General features: G+C 47.0%; 1 protein-coding gene across 1 annotated transcript in view; it reads right to left on the reverse strand.

Annotated features, from left to right (window-relative positions):
- The window catches only part of Gpatch1 (G-patch domain containing 1), a 43208-nt gene that overhangs the window by 19944 nt on the left and 2235 nt on the right, over positions 1–21029 (reverse strand). The window contains exons 2-10 of the mRNA XM_057763282.1: positions 14077–14211; positions 12749–12834; positions 11665–11825; positions 10607–10704; positions 9293–9351; positions 7809–8048; positions 6159–6306; positions 3689–3768; positions 1175–1379 (exon numbers count right to left, since the gene is read on the reverse strand). Of these exons, the coding sequence (XP_057619265.1) occupies positions 1175–1379; positions 3689–3768; positions 6159–6306; positions 7809–8048; positions 9293–9351; positions 10607–10704; positions 11665–11825; positions 12749–12834; positions 14077–14211 (1212 nt within the window). The remainder of the gene's footprint in view (positions 1–1174; positions 1380–3688; positions 3769–6158; positions 6307–7808; positions 8049–9292; positions 9352–10606; positions 10705–11664; positions 11826–12748; positions 12835–14076; positions 14212–21029) is intronic.

Below are 21029 nucleotides of genomic sequence, written 5' to 3' on the forward strand. Positions count from 1 at the left end.
CAGATACAGTGAAGGTGCCAGGCATGGTGGTACAGACACACACACAGACACACACACACAGACACGTACATACACAGACACATAGGCAGATACAGTGAGGTGCCAGGCATGGTGGTACGGACACACACACAGACACACACACACAGACACGTACATACACAGACACATAGGCAGATACAGTGAAGGTGCCAGGCATGGTGGTACGGACACACACACAGACACACACACACACACACAGACACGTACATACACAGACACATAGGCAGATACAGTGAAGGTGCCAGGCATGGTGGTACGGACACACACACAGACACACACACACACACACACAGACACGTACATACACAGACACATAGGCAGATACAGTGAAGGTGCCAGGCATGGTGGTACGGACACACACACAGACACACACACACACACACACACACACAGACACGTACATACACAGACACATAGGCAGATACAGTGAAGGTGCCAGGCATGGTGGTACAAGTCTATAACTCCAGGACTCAAGAAGCTGATAGAACAAAACAAAGAATCTAGACTAGTGGAGGGTCTACATAGTAAGACCCTTCTCAGAAAGAAAGGAAGGAAGGAAGGAAGGAAGGAAGGAAGGAAGGAAGGAAGGAAGGAAGGAAGGAAGGAAGGAAGGAAGGAAGGAAGGAAGGAAAATGAGAGAGAGGCACCTAGCACAGTGGCACAGGCCTTTAATTTCAGCACTCGAGAGGCAGAAGCAGGAGACTCTCTTATGAGAGACAGACGCTGGAACCTTACTGGTAAACCACAAGCCTCGTGGCAATACATACAATAATAGAAATGGGTTAATATAGATGTAAGAGTTAGTTAGTAAGAAGACTAAGCTAATAAGCCAAGCAGTATGCAATTAATATGGTTTCTGTATGATTATTTTGGATCTGGGCAGCCATGAAATGAACAAGCAACCAGAAGTTCAAAACCATCCTTGGCTACATGAGATCTTAAAAAAAAAAGGGCAGCAAAAAGAACAACTACCACCAGGTAATAATAATAATAAAGTCTGTGTACACTTTCACATGCTGTTTATAATCCATGGCACGGCTCCTACAGCCTGCGGATACAGAATGCATACCAGGAGCATCAGGGGACACCACAAACCCTACTGGATAACAAGTTCAGTCTCCTGCATTGTACGTACCTTGAACAGGCATCTCTCCTAGCAACTCCCCCCGCTTGGAGGCATTGAGTTGATGCCTACTGTGTGTCCCCGTGTCTTGTCCTGCTTTCCCAGATGACTCTGACAACACCTGAAGTAAGTGAGTGTTCTCAGACGTTGGGGCGACCACGGGCCTGAAGTAATGCACCGGTCGATAGTCTCTGGGCAGTTGAGGGGGTGGATAAATCTTAACAAAACCAGACAAAACAAAGGTCAGGAAACCCAGGCTGCAAGATCACACAGACTTCATAAAGAAAACATGACCAGCCCGGGTACACTTGGGAGGTGGACAGCAGCGCAATAGCCTGGTCCCTGAAGGCACCAGAACCACTGTCCCGACAGTACCACCCTGCAAACATCACTGCCAATATTTATGCTTCCCATGGGGAAAATACGAAATACGAGAAGACACAAAGCACGGTGCCCTGACCCACATACACACCCAGCCCACTATAAGACAAAACATTACAAATGTGTCATTCAAGACTTTGAAAAAAAAAACCTTGAAATTAGGTAGTTTTAAATTCAAAACATTCAAAACTCTTTATTCAGACTATGGTTCACTTCCAAAGTGAAACTTCAGACCTTCGTTTTCTAAAATTTATTTACTGTTATTTTATTTGTGAATGTGTGTGTGTACACAGTGTGTACAGGTTCCTACAAAGGCCAGATGAGGCCATGGACCCCTTGCAACTGGAGTTCCAGGTATTTGTGGGTGCTAGGATCCAAACCCCACTCCTCAATATTAAGCAGCAAGTGCTCTTTAACCACTGAGTCGTCCCGGCAGTCTCCTGCCCTGACCTTACTTCTTAGTTCAAAGTATCTTTAATTCAGACCCAGAGTGGAGCTGAGGATGTGGCTGTTACAATATCTGCAGAGCAGGCACAAGACCCTGGGTTCAGTCCCCTAGACCCACCCTCCACCATCACCAACACATGACAAAGACAAGCTACAGTACAGCTCAGTGCTAAAGTGCTTGCCTCACGTGAATGAGGTCTTAGGTCCAAACCTCAGCATGAACAAGAGAGGGGTAGGGAGAGAAAAGTTGACAAAAACTGAAATTTACATATATTTGTGAAATTTTGGAATTTATAATTCTAAAAACATTGATGACTGTAGAACAGAAAAGTTAAAAAGAAAGTGGAGTTTTATTGTTTCTTTGGGGGATGATGAAACTTGCACATACAGTACACAGTCTCTATTACTGAGCTTCAGCTCAGCCTAAGCCTTAAGAGTTTTGTTGTTGCTGTTGTTGTTTGTAAACAGAATTATACTATGTAGTTCTTCTGGGTGTCCTGTGTACCAGCTGGCCTCTCTGCCTCCTGAGTGCTAAGATTAAGGTATGCACCACATACTATTTAGTAACTACTGAATGGTCCTCTTGGTCTTGGTATAACAAACAGATTAACAGTTGCATGTACATTGACTTCTAGAATTAGAAGTTCCCAAAAGTGGGAACCAAGTCAACTCTGACCTCGGCACCAGGTGGAGCACTGAGTCCCACGCACACGCTGGTCTGAGAACTTTTCCTGTGTTGATGTCTGCACCCTGTCCTTACAGTTGGGAGTTTCTAGTTCCCTAGGGCAGAGTGGAATTACTACATTTCTAAACACTTTGTGGGGGGCAGGAGGGGGGGACGTTTACTTGCACACGGTAGGCGAGCACTCTTCTCTGAGCAGTAGTCCCAAAACACAAAGCTGATCTGAAAGTAACAGAACAGCCTTCTACCACAGTGCGAGGGTGTGGGGGGGGTCTGTTTTGCGGTGCTGGGAATTTAACCACTGGGCCACATGCCTGGCCTCTCTGTTAATAGAAATGTCTTTTTTCTTTTTAAACGTGTATTGGTGTCTTGCCTGTGTGTTTGTGTACTACAACATGTGTGTCTGGTGCCGGAGGCCAGAAGAGGGAGTCAGATTCCCAGGAACTGGAGTTGCAGACAGATGTGAGCTGCCACATGGGTTCTGGGAATCACACCTGGGTCCCCCGGCAGAGCAGCCAGTGATCTTAACCGAGGAGCCACCTTGCCAGCCCCACCTCTTTCCCTGGCATACAGCCTGTCAAGTAGGTGCTATTGCTGGCCAGGAAACCTTTGGAGTCTGTCCTTTTCTGCCTACACAAACTGGATGGCAAGGACAGCCACCATACCGGCTTTTTTGACATGGGCTTGGGAACTGAATTAATGTCTTGAGGACTTTCTTGCTGAGCTATGTGACGTGTGTCCCCTACCCACCCTTTTTTGAAACAGGATCTTGATCAGTTTCCTGGGTTGGCTCAGAACATTCTTCTGCCTCAGCTCCCATGTGCTAGGATTACAGGCGTGTACCACCACACCCCGCTTCCTTCTAAAGAGTTTTAAAGGGAGAATATGCACAAATATCAAATTCCCATAAGTACATTGATATAGCTCAATTAATTACTTAATATCATAAATAAATATTAAAATAAAATAAACATTATAAGCACCAAGACAGGAAAATAATGTAAAGGTTTTCTTACTTTCTTTGAAGATAGAGGTTTAGAAGCCAAGGAAAATCCTTCCAAAATTTTGCCAACATATCGAAGATCTCGCTCTGGTTCTACAAAATGATGTCACTGATTAATTCTAGAAGTTGAGGTGATTAGAGCAGACAAAAGGCTTCTTATCTTACAGAGCATAAACAGTGTCCTGGGTGAGATCACGGGGAAGGAGCACTGAGGGACAGAATGGCATTCAAGTCCTCACGCTTCTGTTGACACAATGACTGGAGACTCGCCCGCTGCCCTCGGCTGCCAAGACAGCACCCTCACTGTCCTCAGAGCAAGGCCCTCAAAAGAACAGCTTCTGCATAGGCGCCACCACCACAGTGTCTCGCCCCACGGGAAGCCCAAGGACTCCGGCTTGAAACCTCTAAAAACACGGCTAGCATAAACCCATCAAGCCGTCCTTTCCCTCCCCACCAAAGAAAACGACCCCGTGTCCTTCTATGGAGCTAAAGTTCTCAGAAAAAAAAACATCTAGAGTGCAAAAAGGAAAAATCCTAACGGTGAGGGTCATTTCTCACACCAGTGCCCCAGGGTGGCTGTCTCCCAGTTTCCTTAGCAACAGCACAAATAAGGCTCCCAGGCAACACAATCAGGTCCGATGTGATCTCACCCTAGGACAAACTGTTGTCGCAAACGAAATGCTAACAGCAGATAAAGACCACAAACTAAGGAAGCAGGCAGAGTGACCAACGCCCTGGGACTGGGGCAGGGGACAGTCCACTGGCTGCGAACTACCCGGTGGCAAAGGCCCTCTGATTCACAAGATGACTCTGCAGAGTGGGTACACAGAAGATTCATTCCAGCCTCGTTACTGCTGGAAGAAAAAAAAATCCTAAAAGTCAACAGTGGAGGTTGGGTGAATGAGGATATATTCACTCAGTCAAAGAAAAACAGAGCACATGCAGTGAATATGTACAAACTAAAAAAGGAGAGACAAAATATCCCCACACTCTTGTAGTCCGAACTGCAGGCTTTGTGGCCCTGGGAGCGGCTGAAGGAAACAGATGTGAAAGAGGAGCTTCCAGGCAGGAAGATCCAGGAACTCAGGGAACCGCAGCTCGGGCTTCCTGGGGAGCCCAGCAGGACAAAGACGCTATATTATAGGCATGAAGACTAGAATATACTACCAACTACTGAAGACAGAGAGTAAGCTAATTTGCATATTGGTTTTAGTTAATTTACATACTGGTTACTGATAATTACAATAACTATTATCGATTTCATTCTATCAGTTTCTAGAGTATGCTCAATTCATAATTAGTATTTTACATTATTATATAATTAACATATAACATATTATCAACGGCATATCAATACATTAGCTATATACCAAATAATAAATCAGTACGTAACTATTAATTATAATACAATAACACTTATAATTACAACATGTGAAATTAAATAAATATCTTTTGGGCATGGGGATGGGAGGGTGCTGGGACTGAGCCGAGGGCACTGTGCTGACTGACTCTATTAGATGCTCCCAGTTCTCCATCCTGTCTACTCCCCTACGCCATTTCTAGGCAGCAAGACTGGAATACCAGTTTAACCACAGGATCTGAATCACCACAGACTCCGGCTCGAGATTTCAGTTGTGTTGGCAGATACTAATAATTATGATAATTACCTCTATAATTCTAGCACCTGGAAAGTGGAGGCAGAAAGTGCACAACTCTGGGACCAGCCTGGGCTACACTACTAGACCGTAACTAAAAAGAAAAAAGGTAGGTGAGAGATGTCCATGTCTGATGCAGACAAGAGCCCTCTAAGTGCTCAGGGAGCAGGTTAAGCCCAGCTCAGGTGTGCTACAGACTGCTGGCCTGTCACTTGGTCGCCAAGCCTGGTCTTCTGATCTGCTGTTTAAGTTGGATACAGTTGGCACCTGCCAGTTCCCTGAACTCTGAGCCCTCACTGCTGTCTGAGCACAGCGCAGCACCAGTCCCCTGTCCCATGCTGACCAGCTCCCCAGTACACCCCCTCTTCACTGCTGGTTTAACTGTGACTTAAACCCCAACTCGAAATCCTATACACTGCAGGCCAGGTAGGCCTAGACTTCACTGTGAGACTCAGGCAATTCGCCTGCCTCAGCTTTCCAAGTGCTAGAATTACAAGAGCAAGTCACTATACCAACTTCCAAAGTTTTTCACCCTGCATATTTTTAAGTTATTAAGTTTTAATTGATGTGTGTGGGTGTTTTGCCTAAATATATGTATGTATGTATACCATGAGTGTGCCTGGTATGTGAAAGCCAGAAGAGAGCATGAGACCCCTTGGAACTGGACTCACAGGTGGCTGTGAACCACTGTGTGGGTGCTGGGAACCAAATCCAGGTTCTATATCTCGATAACTTCTACTGCAGAGTCTGGCAGTCCAGTACCAGAGCCTGCATCCCCGTGTCCTGAGAGCCCGACAATGGGTCCTACAGTCCGGCTGCCAGGATTACCTTTCTGAGTTTTGTACTGTTTGGGAGCTGTCCACCCATAGAGGCCATCTCCAGGCTCCTCATCCTTCAACACAGTGTCATACTTGGACAGAGTCTCCGTGGCGTAGATGTCGTCATCTTCCTCTTCCAGGGCGCCTACACCAAAAGCCTACAGAACACACGCTTTCAATCAGAGCTGCAGGCTGTAGGGTCTGTCTGCACCCCTACACCAAAAGCCTACAGAACACGCGCTTTCAATCAGAGCTGCAGGCTGAAGGGTCTGTCTGAACCCCTACACCAAAAGCCTACAGAACACGTGCTTTCAATCAGAGCTCGCAGGCTGTAGGGTCTGTCTGCACCGCAGGACGAAACTGCATTAAGGACAGACAGGACCCTGGAGACCACACGAGAACTTCTACACCACTGAGAGAGACGCTAGCAGAAAGCCCAGGTTAGAGGAGCCTCGGGTCTATGGGAAGGCAATGACCAGAAGCGAATGCACGCAGGCACAATCCTCCAGCCGCAGCAGCAGCCACCAGCACAAGCACGGGCAGAGACGTGAAGAACACCCACACAGCACTGAATAGGCAGAAATGGGTTCTGAAAGGAGAAAGGCAAACACGTCTATCTCTCTCTGGTCAGCATGGTCAAGGTCTGAAGACATGATGGGGAACAGCCTGAGCAAGCTCATTTTTTGCTGGAAGAATAAAGAAGGCATGCAAAGAAAGAAAAGGCAATGAAACCAAATAACTAACCCTTTTTGAGATAATATCTCACTATGTAGCCCTGGCTGGCCTGGAACTTGTTAATGTAGTCCAGGCTGGCCTGGACTACACAGATCCACCTGCCTCTGCCTCCCAAGTATACAAAGTAAAGGGATGTGCCACCACACTGACCCATTCCCTTTTAAGGGAGAACCTGTGAATCTGTTTGAGAAGGTGAGCAAGTTAAAGCTCCTATCTCTGCAAAAGTAACACAACCTCCAAGTCAAAGAGACTCGGGGCGTGAAGCAGCAGAGGAGGCTGGATCTGAACTGAGCAGCTCTATTCATCTGCTGGGCCATCTTGCAGCCAGACTGCGATTAGACTAAAGCAGGCATTGGAAAGGTCTTTCTGCTTGGCCCCGCACGGAGGAAAAACAGTCCTCCACCAGGAGCACAGCACAGGGCCCCATTATTAAAATCAGGACGGCATGGTGGGGCTAGAGGGACAGCTCAGAGGTTAAGAGCACTGGCTGCCCTTCCACAGTTCAACTCCCAGCAACCACATGGTGGCTCACAACCCCTCTTCTGGTGTGCAAGGCAGACATGCAGGCAGAACACTATATATATATATATATATATATATATATATATATATATATATATATATATAATAAATCTTTAAGAAACAAAAAAGCAAAAGAAGAACTGGGAAGATATACATCACAGGTGTCCAGGAAGGACCTCCGAGGAAGTAGAAGGGGCTGGGCATATGGCTCAGTGAAAGAGTTCCTGTCTAGAGCACATGAGGTCCTGGGTTCCGGCCCCAGTCTTGAAACAGAAACAGAGAAGTACGGGGGGAGGGGGGGTTATGGGGAGGAGAGGACAAAGTGCCTACTATGGGGATGACTGAAGATGACAAGTTTATTTAGTTCTCAGTGTTCCTGCTTGTACAATACAGAAACCTTTACCTGGCCAGAAATTCCCAATTTTCTTCCTTTACTCAGTCCAACATCTTCAAGAAGATGGCTGGTCCCCTCAGATACTCCACCAAAAAGATTCAGATGTTCTCCTGGCCTTCCGAACAGTGCTTGGCGGGGGTCCAGGCCCTTGTAGGCCAGCCCGTGTACATTATCTTTAGGTGTAAAATCCACAGGCATGACGTCTTTAGGAGCAAAAGTCACATTGTCAGGCAGGTAGTCATCTTCGTCCTGTTCACGTGTGTGAGGAGGAATTAAGGTGAGTCATTACGGGCGTCACGGCCTCAGAGTGCAGTGATTAACTCCAAACAGAACAGTCACCAAACTCAAGTTTCTGTTGCCAGGAATGATCAGATCCCAACCTTGAAGAAATTATACTAACAAAAGTAACGCCATGGTGAGACCCTAAACGGGCTGGAGAGATGGCTGACTGTTAAGAGCATGCATGCTCTTGCAGAGAACCAGAGTTCAGTGCCCAGCACCTGTATCAGGCTGCTCACAACTGCCTGTAGCTCAGGGGATCTGCTGCCCTCTTCTGATGCTGGTCGGCACCTGCACACACACAAACTAGCAGGTACACACATACACTAAATAAAAAAATTTTTTAAAAGAAAAGAATCTAAAACAAGGGGCAGGAGTGTAGCTCAAAGGTAAGTTTCAAACCTCACCACAAGAAATAAGTAAGAACAAGGTATGGAGGTGCATAACTTTAATCCCAGCACTCGGGAGGCAGAGGCAGGCGGGTCTCTGTGAGCTCAAGGCCAGCCTGGTCTACAGAATGAGTTCCAGGACAGCTAGGGCTACACAGTGAGACCTTGTCTCAATCAATCAATCAATCAATCAATCAATCAATCAATCAGAGTCAGGAATCTATGGTGCTAGCAAGTTGCTGACTGTATCACTGGCATTGTAATGACAGCTTTAAGGTATGGATATTTTATGATAGTAGAATCTAACAGATTACCAAAATTGCTTATGACCTTGTTATTTATTTGTTTATCTATTTGCTTGGGTGTTTTGTCTGTCTGGATCATTTGTTGTTGTTGTATTTTATTCTTTAGTTACATCTATTTATTTATTTGAGAGAAATTATGTGTGTGGACATAGGCATGGATACCATAGAATGCACATGAAGGTCAAAGAACAACCTGTAGGAGTTGGTTCTCTCCTTATGGGTCCCAGGGATCAAGCTCAGGCAGTGAGTTTGCCCACTGAGCCATCTCACTGTTTTTGAGGCAGGGTTTCACTATATAGCTCAGGTTAGACCTTTCTTTCTGTTCAGCCTACCTAGGACTTGGACTATGGGCGTGCACCAGCATGCTTGGCGGTTTTGTTTGTTTGTTTGGATGTTTTCTCTCAGTGACTGGGATCAAACCCCAAGCTTTGCACATGCTAGGCTCTACCGCTGAACTACATTCCCTGCCTGAGATGCTAAGATCTCAGCATCATACGGGAGCACACCAACTGTAACATACCTCAGACCCTTCAGAGCCTCCGGGCGGCAGCGCACAGCCATAGATCTTAACACCAGGGTCTACAAAAGAGATCCCAAAGGCATTCATCATGAGCAACTAAAATAAACAAGTCACCAACACCATCCCAAGTGCAGAGACACACAGCTGCGCTGGTAAAGACGCTGTGGCCTCAGGGTCGCAGGTGGATGACAGGCCCACCTCGACCTGTGAGCCAAGAGTGTGCTGCATGGACCCAGAGGAAAATTATTCCTGTCTCCTGAGGGTTCACTCACAGCTGAGGACAGAGAACAGGGAAAGCAGAAAACCGTGTTAAGCTGGGAGTGTAGGGTAGCGCAGCAATGTGGTACTTGCCTGGGACGTGTGAAGGCCTGGGTTCCATCCCCAGCACCAAAGTAACAAATAAAGAGGAGGAGGAAATAATGATGTTGAACTATGACTCTAATTCAGTTAAGGTGTGGTTGCAAAGCAAACTTTTACACTCCTGGTGACAATGTGAACTGTACAATCCTTCCAGAAGTTACTGTTCGTTACACCTTAAACTCTGTGTATGCTGCTTGACTCAGCAAGTCTGTCTCCAGGGATATGCAGCTTTCAAAAATACGGTGTACAAATGGAGAGATGGCACTTGTTACTCACGCGGGGACATGGGTTCTGTTCCCAGCACCCACATGGCAGCTCACAACTACCTGTTAACACTCTCTTCTGGCCTCCCAGGGCACTGCACACATGTGGTACACACAGACTCACCAGGCAAATACACATGGACATAAATTAAATAAAGAAATAACTTTTTTTCTTTAAGAAAAGGTCTCACAGCCGGGTGGTGGTGGTGCACGCCTTTAATCTCAGCACTCGGGAGGCAGAGGCAGGCGGATCTCTGTGAGTTCGAGACCAGCCTGGTCTACAAGAGCTAGTTCCAGGACAGGCTCCAAAAAGAAAATGTCTCACTATATAGTTCTTGTTAGCTGGAGTTCAACTCACAGAAATCTACCTACCTGCCTCCCAATAACACACACACACATATACACATCATTCAGGAAGCAGAGGCAGGTGGATCTTTGTGAGTTGGAGGCCGGCCTGGTCTACACAGTGAGTTCCAAGACAGCCAAGGCTGTTACACAGAGAAACCCTGTCTCGAAAAGAAAATTAAATGCTGTAGTCAAATGTCCTGGCACACAGCTATAAAGCTAGCACTCAGGAGGCTGAGAGCTCTAGGCAGCCTGAACTTCATACTGCAACCCTGTTTCACAAAACAAAACTAAACAAACAAACCCAAATGAGTGCCGTACCAGTGGCCACAGCCAATAGGCTTACCCGGTTTCTGTCGGCGTGGCTTTCTCTTCACTCGAGGGCCAACTCCTTGTCCTTCCTTCCAACCCATTTTTCTTAGGAGTTCAAAGCCCACAGACAGTCTAGACAGGACAGGGAAACATTGACAGTGAACTTCACCAGTAATAGGCGACTCCTGACCCAGCACCTCTGCCTGTCCTGGTTCATGCCGCAGTAACCACACAACAGCACGGGCCTGTGGGCCAGCCTAGGCTTGGGAGCGCGTCTGTACTAAGAGAGACATACATCCGCCTCTGTGGGCCTGTAGAAACTCTGGGCAGTCCTTGTTGAGGAAGCCTGTGGCCCAGGGATACCAGGAAAGTCTGAAACTAGCACATTAGGCCACACACCCAGGAGCAGAAGACAAAGTATACAGAAATCAAAAGCTGGGTGACAGCCATGCAGTTTCCTGAGTCTGCCCGCTCGGTCAGGAAAATGTAACTTCTCTTCTCTAGGCTTTCCCTGCACCTTGGGCTTCATCAACATGTTGGGCCTCCTTACTCTTTCTCAAAGACTCCGCTCCCTACCACATGCCTGCTCTCCACGCTAGCTTTAAGGGAATGGCTTTTTCCCCATTATCTCTTCCAGTCTCCTTCTCTAGGCAGCCACTGGGACTCACACCTTGCTTGTATCTTTTAAACTCTAATGAAATTGTCCTCAAGCTGAGGGTGAGGAGAAAGGAAGATAAGGAGAGGAGGGGGAATGGGAGGTAGGGAGGAAGTAAGAGTAGAAAGGGGGAGGGGAGAGAAGATGGGGAAGGACGGGAAGGTACAAGAAGGGTTGAACCCACGAGGCCTGTGAGGAAGGTGGGAAGGGAAGCCACCCCAGCTCCTAACAGCCTTCCAGTTAGGAACCCAGCAGCTGGCTGGTAGCTGGAGCTCTAGGAGATTGTATTGAAGTGATCACGGGAGACATTCTGCGTGAAGCCCCTTCTTCACTTAGACTCCCAGGCAGACAGCATCTGCACCTGTAGCTGAGCTAGCCCTGAGATAGACCACCACACGTGTGCAAAGCACCGATGCCCGGAATGAAACCCTTCTCACTTTGCAGGAGTGATGAGATCATCGAGCAGCGTGGCTCCAGGAATAGGGGCTGCAGCGGCTGCCAGTTGCCTGGCTTTCTCCCGTATTCTGTCTTTGGTTTTGGAAGCAAAATCATCTGTGGTAACGATTGCTTTAGGTGCTATTCCAAATTCACTAAGATCCTCCAAAGAAGAAAAGAAAACAGAATTAGTTCATTTACACACATGCAACAAATGCACTTGTACTAACACACATACACACTTACACACAAAACAACAACAAAAATAACAAAGTTTTAAAGAGATTACTTTACTATAGATATGCAAGAGAGAGAGAGAGAACTCTGGGGACTGGAGAGAAGATTCAGTGGTTCAGAGCACTGGCTATTCTTCAAGAGGTTCTGGGTTCGATCCCAGCACCCATATAGCAACTGACAATTATCTGTAACTGCAGTCCCATGTAATCCAATGCCCTATCCTGATGTGCATACATACATGCAGACAAAACACCTATATGTATTAAATAAATAATAAAAACTTTAAGAGACAGAGAGAGAGAGAGAGAAGCCAGATATGGTGGCAATTGCCTGTGATCCTATAGAGGAGGTTGAAGCAGGAGGGTTGCAAGTTCAGAGCCAACCTAAACTACATAGCAAGACTCAGTTGTTCTGTTTAGAAAGGCCTCCTTTTCCTCCTGATAGCGTACAGCTTACTGTTGCATCATACTTGACTGTGCTCAGAGTTGAATCCATGCCTAGGTTTTAAGGGCCCAGGAGTTTGATTTACCCTAGCTCTCAGTTCCGTAAACCATGGGAAGCTTCAGGGTGACTGTGAAAAGCCACAGGCTCAGCACCATGGATGCTGTTGGGCAACTGGAGATTTTCAAGGACATTTGCCTGTATATGACATTCCTGACTTCAGAGACTGTCCCGCTGTCCCCAGCACAGACATGACTTGAGTGATGGAGAAGTCACTGGTGCAGAGGACACTGCACCGCAAACATCTACAAGCGAAAGCCTCAGGACGAGCAGGAAAGCTTCTGCTGCACTTTCTGGGCAGAGGGAAGGTGCCACAACCAAGGACACTCACGTCATTGCCTGACCCACCTCTTCATCCATAAAATCTTCAGGTCCAAGAACAGACCTGTCTGCCCTGTTCTGTCTTGAAGACACGAAGGTAGAAGGTGTCCATCCTGGAAGGAAAGGAATTCTGACCGTTACGATCCTAGACGGTATTTCATCTGCTGTTTGTTTGCTTTTGTTTATTAAGATGGAGTCTGGCCAGCCAGGAGCTCGCTCGGTAGACCAGACTAGCCTCAAGTTTGTGGTGTTCCTCCTGCATGACAGTTTGGGGACTAGATATGCAGTCAGGGATGGGAATGCCTGCTTTACCCTGCAGCGAGGTCCTGGGTTCTATCCACAGCACCTAAATAAGGAATCATTCAGTTAACTGGATGGTGGCACAGGCCTTTAATCCCAGCACTTGGGAGGCAAAGACAGGTGGATCTCTGTGAGTTTGAGGCCAGCCTGGTCTACAGAGGGTTTTCCAGGACAGCCAGGACTACACAGAGGAATCCTGTCTCAAAAAACCAAAAATAAATAAATGGAAAAAATTCATTCAAGTTAACTGGGTGGTGGAGAACACCTATAATCTCAGTACTCAGGAGGCAGAGCAAGTGGATCTCTATGAGTTTAAGACTAGCCTGGTTTACATAGCAAGTTCTGGGTTAACCTGCTCGATATAGTGAAACCCTGTCTCAAAAAAGAGAAGGAGAAAGAGTAGGGAAGGGAGGGGAGGGGAGGGAAGGGAAGGGGAGGGGAGGGAAGGAACACGTACTACTTTAAATACAGAATTGATTAGACTATCTAGTGTGACATTTTAATTTCTTTTTCTCCAGGTCATGAGCAGGCAGTGGCCGGTGTGTTACAGTCCTGTGGCAGGTGGTTTCTGGGTAGTTCTGATGTTACTGAGGCTCCTTAACCTCTATGACCCCCGGTTGCCTCATCTGCAAAATCCCTGTGACACCCGTCCTTAGTCTCCGAGTCAGAGGCAGTCGTGATTAGCGAGAGCCTGCCTGAGGGCACTTAGGGCAAAGTCAGAAGAAATGGAAGTCACTATCTGGTTTTAGTCACCTGCTGGAATCTCCCCGTTTTCCACAACGTAAAAGGAAAGCTCTTCACTTCCAACAGCACTTAGGTCAACTCTGGGAGCACCCCAGATGTTCACAGAACATTCTTGTGTTCTATGGTATGTGCACCAGAATGCTTAAACAACTTTATTTTGTAAAGCCAGGAGGGGATCTGGACATGGTAGGCCATGCCTGTCACCCCAGAACACGGGAGGCAGCCTGAGCTACACAAAGCAAACCTCGGAGTGGGAACCTTGAGCCCTAGCAATCATGCCTGAGGGTCCTCTGGCTTCTGTAGCACCGTACCTTCTTTAGAGCCGACAGTATTGAAGTATCCTGCGGAGAAGCCACCACTAAAGGCGCCGTGAAAGCGTTTATACCTTCCTTTCTCATCCCTGACAGTCTGGTCCTGAAGAGGAACGGGTTTCTTTGGTCTTTCACCTGGAAAACAAATAATGAAAAAAGAGAGGAGGCTATGCTGAGTTAGAGAGAATTTAGAGAAAATGTCACTTCTTAGACATAATGAATTGCTGCTCACTTATAACTCCGTGTATTACCATTTATATGAAGTTGCTCTTTCTAGACTTTATTAACTTGTAGTCTATAAAATAAACTATTCTCTTAAGAAATATGTTGCAGGGGCTGGAGAGATGGCTCAGTGGCTAAGAGCATTGCCTGCTCTTCCAAAGGTCCTGAGTTCAATTCCCGGCAACCACATGGTGGCTCACAACCATCTGTAATGAGGTCTGGTGCCCTCTTCTGGCCTGCAGACAGACACGCAGACAGAATATTGTATACATAATAAATAAATATTAAAAAAAAAAGAAAAAAGAAATATGTTGCAGCAAGAATGTCCAAGTTGAGAGCTGGAAAGATGGCTCAGGGGAAGAGCACTGGCTGCTCTTGCAGAGGACCTAAGTTCAATTCCCAGCACCCATATGGCAGCTCCTAACCATCAGTAATTTCAGTTTCAGGGGATCTGATGCCCTCTTCTGGCCTCCGCGGCACCAGGTATATGCATAGTATATATACATACACACAGGCAAACCTTCATAAAATAAATAAATCTAAATTAAAAAAAGGATGCATGTCCAAGCCTGGAGATGGCTTATGGGCAGCGGGCTGCCGTACAAGCGTGAGAACCCCAGCTCAGGTTCCATTCCCAGAACTCACTGTAGGGGTTGGAATGAGAAATGTCCCCCACAGGCTCATGTATTTATTATCTGGTTCCTAGCTGGTAGCGGTGTTTGTGAAGGTTGTGGAGTCTTTAAGAGGCATGGCCTTGCCAAGCATGGTGGCACACGCCTTTAATCCAGCACAAGGGAGGCAGAGGCAGGTGGATCTCTGTGAGTTCAGTGCCAGCCTGGTCTACAGAGCGAGTTCTAGGACAGTCAGAGCTAAACAAGGAAACCCAGTCTAAGGGGTGGTAGTGGAAAGGAGGAGGTAGTGGTGGAGGTAGTGGTAGCAGTGGTGTGCCCTTGTGCCCTGCTGGAGGGACATCACTGGGGACAGGCTTTGAAAGTTTATGATCTCCCCTACTTCCTGCTCATTCCCCCTGCTATGCTTGCCGTTGAACTGGCTCTCTCAGCTTCAGGCTTTGGCGGTCTGCTTCCATGCCTCCCTGCCATGATGGACCCTCTCTCTAGAACCCTAAACCCAAATAAACCCTTCTAGAAGTTGTTTTGGGTCATGGTGTTCATCACAGCAACAGATGCGCTATCCCGTGTGGGCAATCCCAGCATTCCTCTGCATGCAGGAGGATCCCTGGAAGTCCACAGCCTGGTGCGCACAGGAGCCCCAAACAAGGAAAGCCTGTCTCACAAGGTGGAGGGCCAAGACCTACACCTGAGGTTATCCTGCCCACCACAATCATGCCAGGGAACACATGTGCTCACACATATAAACATGTACACACACAGCACACCAAAGATAAAAATGTTCTGCTTCTATTAAATTTCATTACAAAATCTAAATCTGGGCTGGAGAGATAGCTCAGGGAGTAGCATTTGGTGTGCAGGGCCCAGTGCCCATGTAACATACAAGGTGGACGTCTACAAGCCAGCGCTGGGGGAGGCAGAGATGGAGTGAAGAGCCACAGAAGGGGTGAGATGCTGGAGCGGCATGGGACACCAAGAGCTTTTTGACAGTAGGAGCACTGTTTGGGGCCCGGGGTCTTCTACATGCTAAGCATGTATTTTGTGGCGCTATACCCCCGATCCTGAAAAGGAACACTTCTGTGCCTTTTCTGGAACACCATCTCTGACTCTAGAACATTCCCTCCAGTTCCTACACGTTTCCCTCTAATCTTAGGAGTTTCCTTCACATCCGCAAATCTACACTTAGTCATGAATGTGCTCTTTTTAAATCTGTGTTTGTGTATGTGCACACATGCTATGGAGTGTATGCCTGTGTGTGCACACTTGCTGTGATGTGGATGTGCCTATGGATGCACACTTGCCATGGAGTGTGTGTGTGCCGTGAAGTATGTGTGCCTGCATATCACACATGCCATGGAGTATGATTCTGCCTTGTGTGCACAGGCCATGGAGTGTGTGTGGAGGTCACGGCAACTTTCTGTTTTTGCTGTTTTGTGTTTCAAGACAGGGTTTCTCTGTGTAGTCCTGGTTATCTTGGAACTCAGTAGACCAGGCTGGCCTTGAACTCAGAGATCTGCCTGCCTCTGCTCCCAGGTGCAGGGATGAAAGATATACACCACCATGCCTGGCAGAGGACAACTTTTGAAAGTCGATTTTCTCATTCTACCATGTGGGCAAAAGTGCCTTAGGCTTCAAGTTTTAGGTGTTATGACACAAACTGCTGCCTATAACTCCAAAGTTCTGAATTTATTTAAAATGTAAAAGGAATCCAGCTGTGGTGGCATGTACCTGTTGTTCACAAACGTTTGGAACAGGAAGCAGGTTTGTGGTCAGCTAAGGGCATGGTCACAATGTCCCACACTCTCAGAAGCTAACTTCACCCTTACTCCAGCCCCCTTAGGGCTAAACCGCTCGATGCCTTAGCTGCCTAGCTCTAAAATGTGAATGCCACTAGTACTTGGGCACAGGAGCAGGCCTGTAATCCACTTACTGCTGAAGTAAGACAGAGCACTCTGTGCTAGAGAATATCACAGACACTGGTAGTTATTTCAAAGTCATGTATGAAATTAGATACTGCTTGTGAGGAACTCAGCAGGAAGGACACACGGAAGGACTTTAAAATGCTGGCTAGCATTGCTATTGTTGTCTTGTGAGGAACTCAGCAGGAAGGACACACGGAAGGACTTTAAATGCTGGCTAGCATTGCTATTGTTGTCTTGCTATTAGCATTTGTATCATGAGTGAGGTATTGCCAAAGGCTTGGTATATCCATGACTTAAGTAAAATAGCTCTGACTGTCTTAGAATTCTTTCTTGTAGACCAGGCTGCCCTCAAACTCACAAAGATCTGTCTGCCTCTGCTTCTTAAGTTCTGGGATTAAAGGCGTGCCCTACTACGGCCTAGCCAGTTCTTACTTTTTAACAAACAAACCAGTAGTTATTAATTAATTAAGATTAATTAATTAAAAAGCCAAGCATAGCCCGGTAGTGGTAGCACACACCTTTACTCCTAGCACTCAGGAAGGCAGAGGCAGGCAGATTTCTGTAAGTTTGAGGCCAGCCTGATTTATAGAGTGAGTTCCAGGACAGTCTGAGATATACAAAGAAACTCTGACTCAAAAAAAAGAAAAAAAGGGGCTGGAGAGATGGCTCAGCGGTTAAGAGCATTGCCTGCTCTTCCAAAGGTCCTGAGTTCAATTCCCAGCAACCACATGGTGGCTCACAACCATCTGTAATGAGATCTGGTGCCCTCTTCTGGCCTGCAGGCATATATGCAGACAGAATATTGTATACTTAATAAATAAATAAAAATATTTGGCCGGGCGGTGGTGGCGCACGCCTTTAATCCCAGCACTTGGGAGGCAGAGGCAGGCGGATCTCTGTGAGTTCGAGGCCAGCCTGGTCTACAAGAGCTAGTTCCAGGACAGGCTCCAAAACCACAGAGAAACCCTGTCTCGAAAAAAACCAAAAAAAAAAAAAAAAAAAAAAAATCAGGCATGCTGGGTGGTAGTGGTGAATGCCTTTAATTCCAATACTCTGGAGGCAGAGGCAGGTGGATCACTGTGAGCTCAAGTCCAACTTGGTCTACACAGTGAGCTCCAGGAAAGCCAGAGGTACACAGAGAAACCTTGTCTCACAAAAGAAAAAACAAAACAAACAAAAAGTCATGCATAGCAGTGCATGGCTGCAATCCCAGCATTTGGGAGACTGAGGTAGCAGGATTGCTGTGAGTTTGAGTCCAGCCTGGGCTAATATGAGACCCTGTCTCAAAAACCATACCACCCCATCCCAATCCCCTGCCAAGAAAAAAAAAGGATGGAAGGAAGGAAGGGAGGGAGGAAGAAAGGAAGGGAGAAAAGAAAAGAGAGAAAGGAAACTCTACGAAAAGACCAGGTAGTCTGAGTTCAAATCCTCCTGCTGTACAACTATTAGTTTTGTGGTCTTGGGCAAAGGACGTAATCTCTCTAGAGCTTGGCTTTTAAAACTATAAGAGTTGAGTAGTAATAGAAACCCTCTTTTTGCCAGGCAGTGGTGGTGCACGCCTTTAATCCCAGCACTTGGGAGGCAGAGGCAGGCGGATCTCTGTGAGTTCGAGGTCAGCCTGGTCTACAAGAGCTAGTTCCAGGACAGGCTCCAAAACTACAGAGAAACCCTGTCTCGAAAAACCAAAAAAAAAAAAAAAAAAAGAAACCCTCTTTTTGTGGAAGCAACAAGAATTAAACATCACCAGGTAACAGATCAGAGATGGAGCATTTGCCTAGGATAAAAGATGCCCTGGGCTCCATCCTTAGCACCAATAAACAAATAAATCATGTATAATGCATTGCCATAGCAAGACTCAGTTAATACTAGCTATGGTGCCTTTTTTATTTTAAAAAACTGAACTACAAGGCCGGGCGGTGGTGGTGCGCGCTTTAATCCCAGCACTCAGGAAGGCAGAGGCAGGCGGATCTCTGTGAGTTCGAGGCCATCCCAGTCTACTTTCTCCATTTGTTTTGGTTTCTTTAAAAAGCAAAACAACAACAAAAACAAAATCAGAGTCTCAAGTACCCAGGATGACTCCTAAAACATAGCTAAGGATGACCTTGAACTTCTGACCCTCCCACCTCTACCTCCTCAGGGTTAGGACTACCGATGTGAACCAAGCTGGCTTTATATGGTGCTGGGGATAACACAGGGCTTCAAGCCTGCCAGGAAAGCACTCTGCCGAGTGAGTTATAACCCCCAAAACAAATTTCTCCATTTCTTAAAAAATTAGCGCACACATTCCTCGCCTTGTGTGTCCCTGGCATGGTTCCTGGCTCGGTCAGATTTCTCAATCTCAGCACTGACAGTTCCTTCTTCGTGAGTCTTTGCTGCGGGGAGACGTCCCAAGCGCTGTGGGGTATTTAGCAGCATCTGTGGCAGTGGCAGACTGCCTCCCCTCCCCCACTTGGACAACAAGCAGCAGTTCAGGTGAAGGAAGGCCTTCCTGCCAGGACAGGGTGCAATTCATGCAGCCGTCTTAACCTGGAAGGGAGGACAATATCTGCAGACAGCTAAGTGGGACCAGTGGAGGCAGTCACGAGAGTCAACCGGTGTGACCAGCCAGGGCCCATAGAACTCCTGGGGACATGGTGCCGGCTCTAACCAGGGTGATGGGAAAACTCCAGAGAGGAGGTGATACTTTAGTCAGCCACACTGTAATCATGGCCACTAATAACAGTGACTTCCTCCCTTATCAGGAGCCGATAAGTTGCTTCATTAATCATACCTGGATAAGGGTACTGATTAAGGAACTGCCCGAGGTCCGCGGTTAATCAGCACAAAGCTGAGCCAGATCTCATACCACCCACACTGTTCCTTACTTATTCCTCAGCTAGATTTCCACGAGAGCCTCACAGCTGGAGGAAACCCAGTTCTCGACTCTGGTAGAAAAAGCTAAACACGGAACCCAACAGCCCTGTGTGCATGGGTCTGACAGTGTGAAGGCCCTCAGGATGAGCGGAATGTTGTTAGCTGCAGGTAGAGACACAATTCCAACAGAAACCTTAGCTTCCATCAGCGGACAGGAGGTCTAACAGGGCAGCGCTGGACTTGGGGAGAGAGGAGCCCTAACAGAGTAATTCAGGCTTAGCATGCATAAAGGCCTGATTTCATCCACAGCATTCTCCCCCCCACAAACACACACACAAAACAAGAACATGCTGTCTGGTATAAGGAGAAGGTCCAGTCGCACTAGAACAGGGTGAGATGCAGCAGAGAAAAGGCAGACGGTACAAGGTCCTTGAGCAGGGCGCCATGGGGCCTGTGATGTGCTCTGTGCTGAGGGAAGAGTGGGTAACTTTAAGGGTGATAGTCACAGCACCGAGGAGAAGAAGAACTGCCCTAAAATGAATCCATGAATCCGTCTAGGAGGGTTGAAGAGGAGAATTCTAGAATGAGGGGATAGTGTCTAAGGAAGAGTAGGTAGGTAGGTACTGGTGACATCTTCCCTCCCGATACGTCACTGAACTCCCTACCTAATACTTAGCCAATAAACCCTGCTGTCAGGACCAGAGACTTTAATTAAGGTTTAATGAAGTCAGAGGAGCCAGTTCTCTAGCAGCGTTCATCTGACCTGTCACAGCTTCAAAGCAGGAGGAAGAGTGATTAGTGGTCTAGGTGGATTGTAAAGCGCAGCCGGAGACTTCAAAGTGCATCGGGGGCTGAAACGTAGTTCGGTGGGAGAGAGGGATCAGTGTGTGGAAGGCCTTGGGTTCCCTGGAAGGAAGGCAGAAGGCAAGGAGAGGGGTGGGCGTGGGGAGAAAGTTCTAAAGCTTCGAACACTGAGGACTTACAGAATGTTTCCAGAGAGGCTGGAGAGATGGCTCACCAGTTAAGAGCATTTGCTGCTCTTCCCAAGGATGTAAGTTCAGAACCTAGTACCTACATCTGGCAGCTCAGGACTGCCTGTAAATCAAGTTCCAAGAGATCCAATGTCCTATTTTGGCAGCCCTCCACACACACAGATACACATATGCATAAATAATAAAATAAATCTTTTTTTAAGAAAAAATGTTTCTAGATCCCCTCCCCACACAGACACACATATACATAAATAATAAAATAAGCTTAAAAAATAAAGAAAGTAATGTTTCTAGCCAAGCAGTGGTGATGTACACCTTTAATCCCAGCACTTAGG

This window comes from Chionomys nivalis, chromosome 2, assembly GCF_950005125.1.
Source record: "Chionomys nivalis chromosome 2, mChiNiv1.1, whole genome shotgun sequence".
Taxonomy (NCBI): domain Eukaryota; kingdom Metazoa; phylum Chordata; class Mammalia; order Rodentia; family Cricetidae; genus Chionomys; species Chionomys nivalis.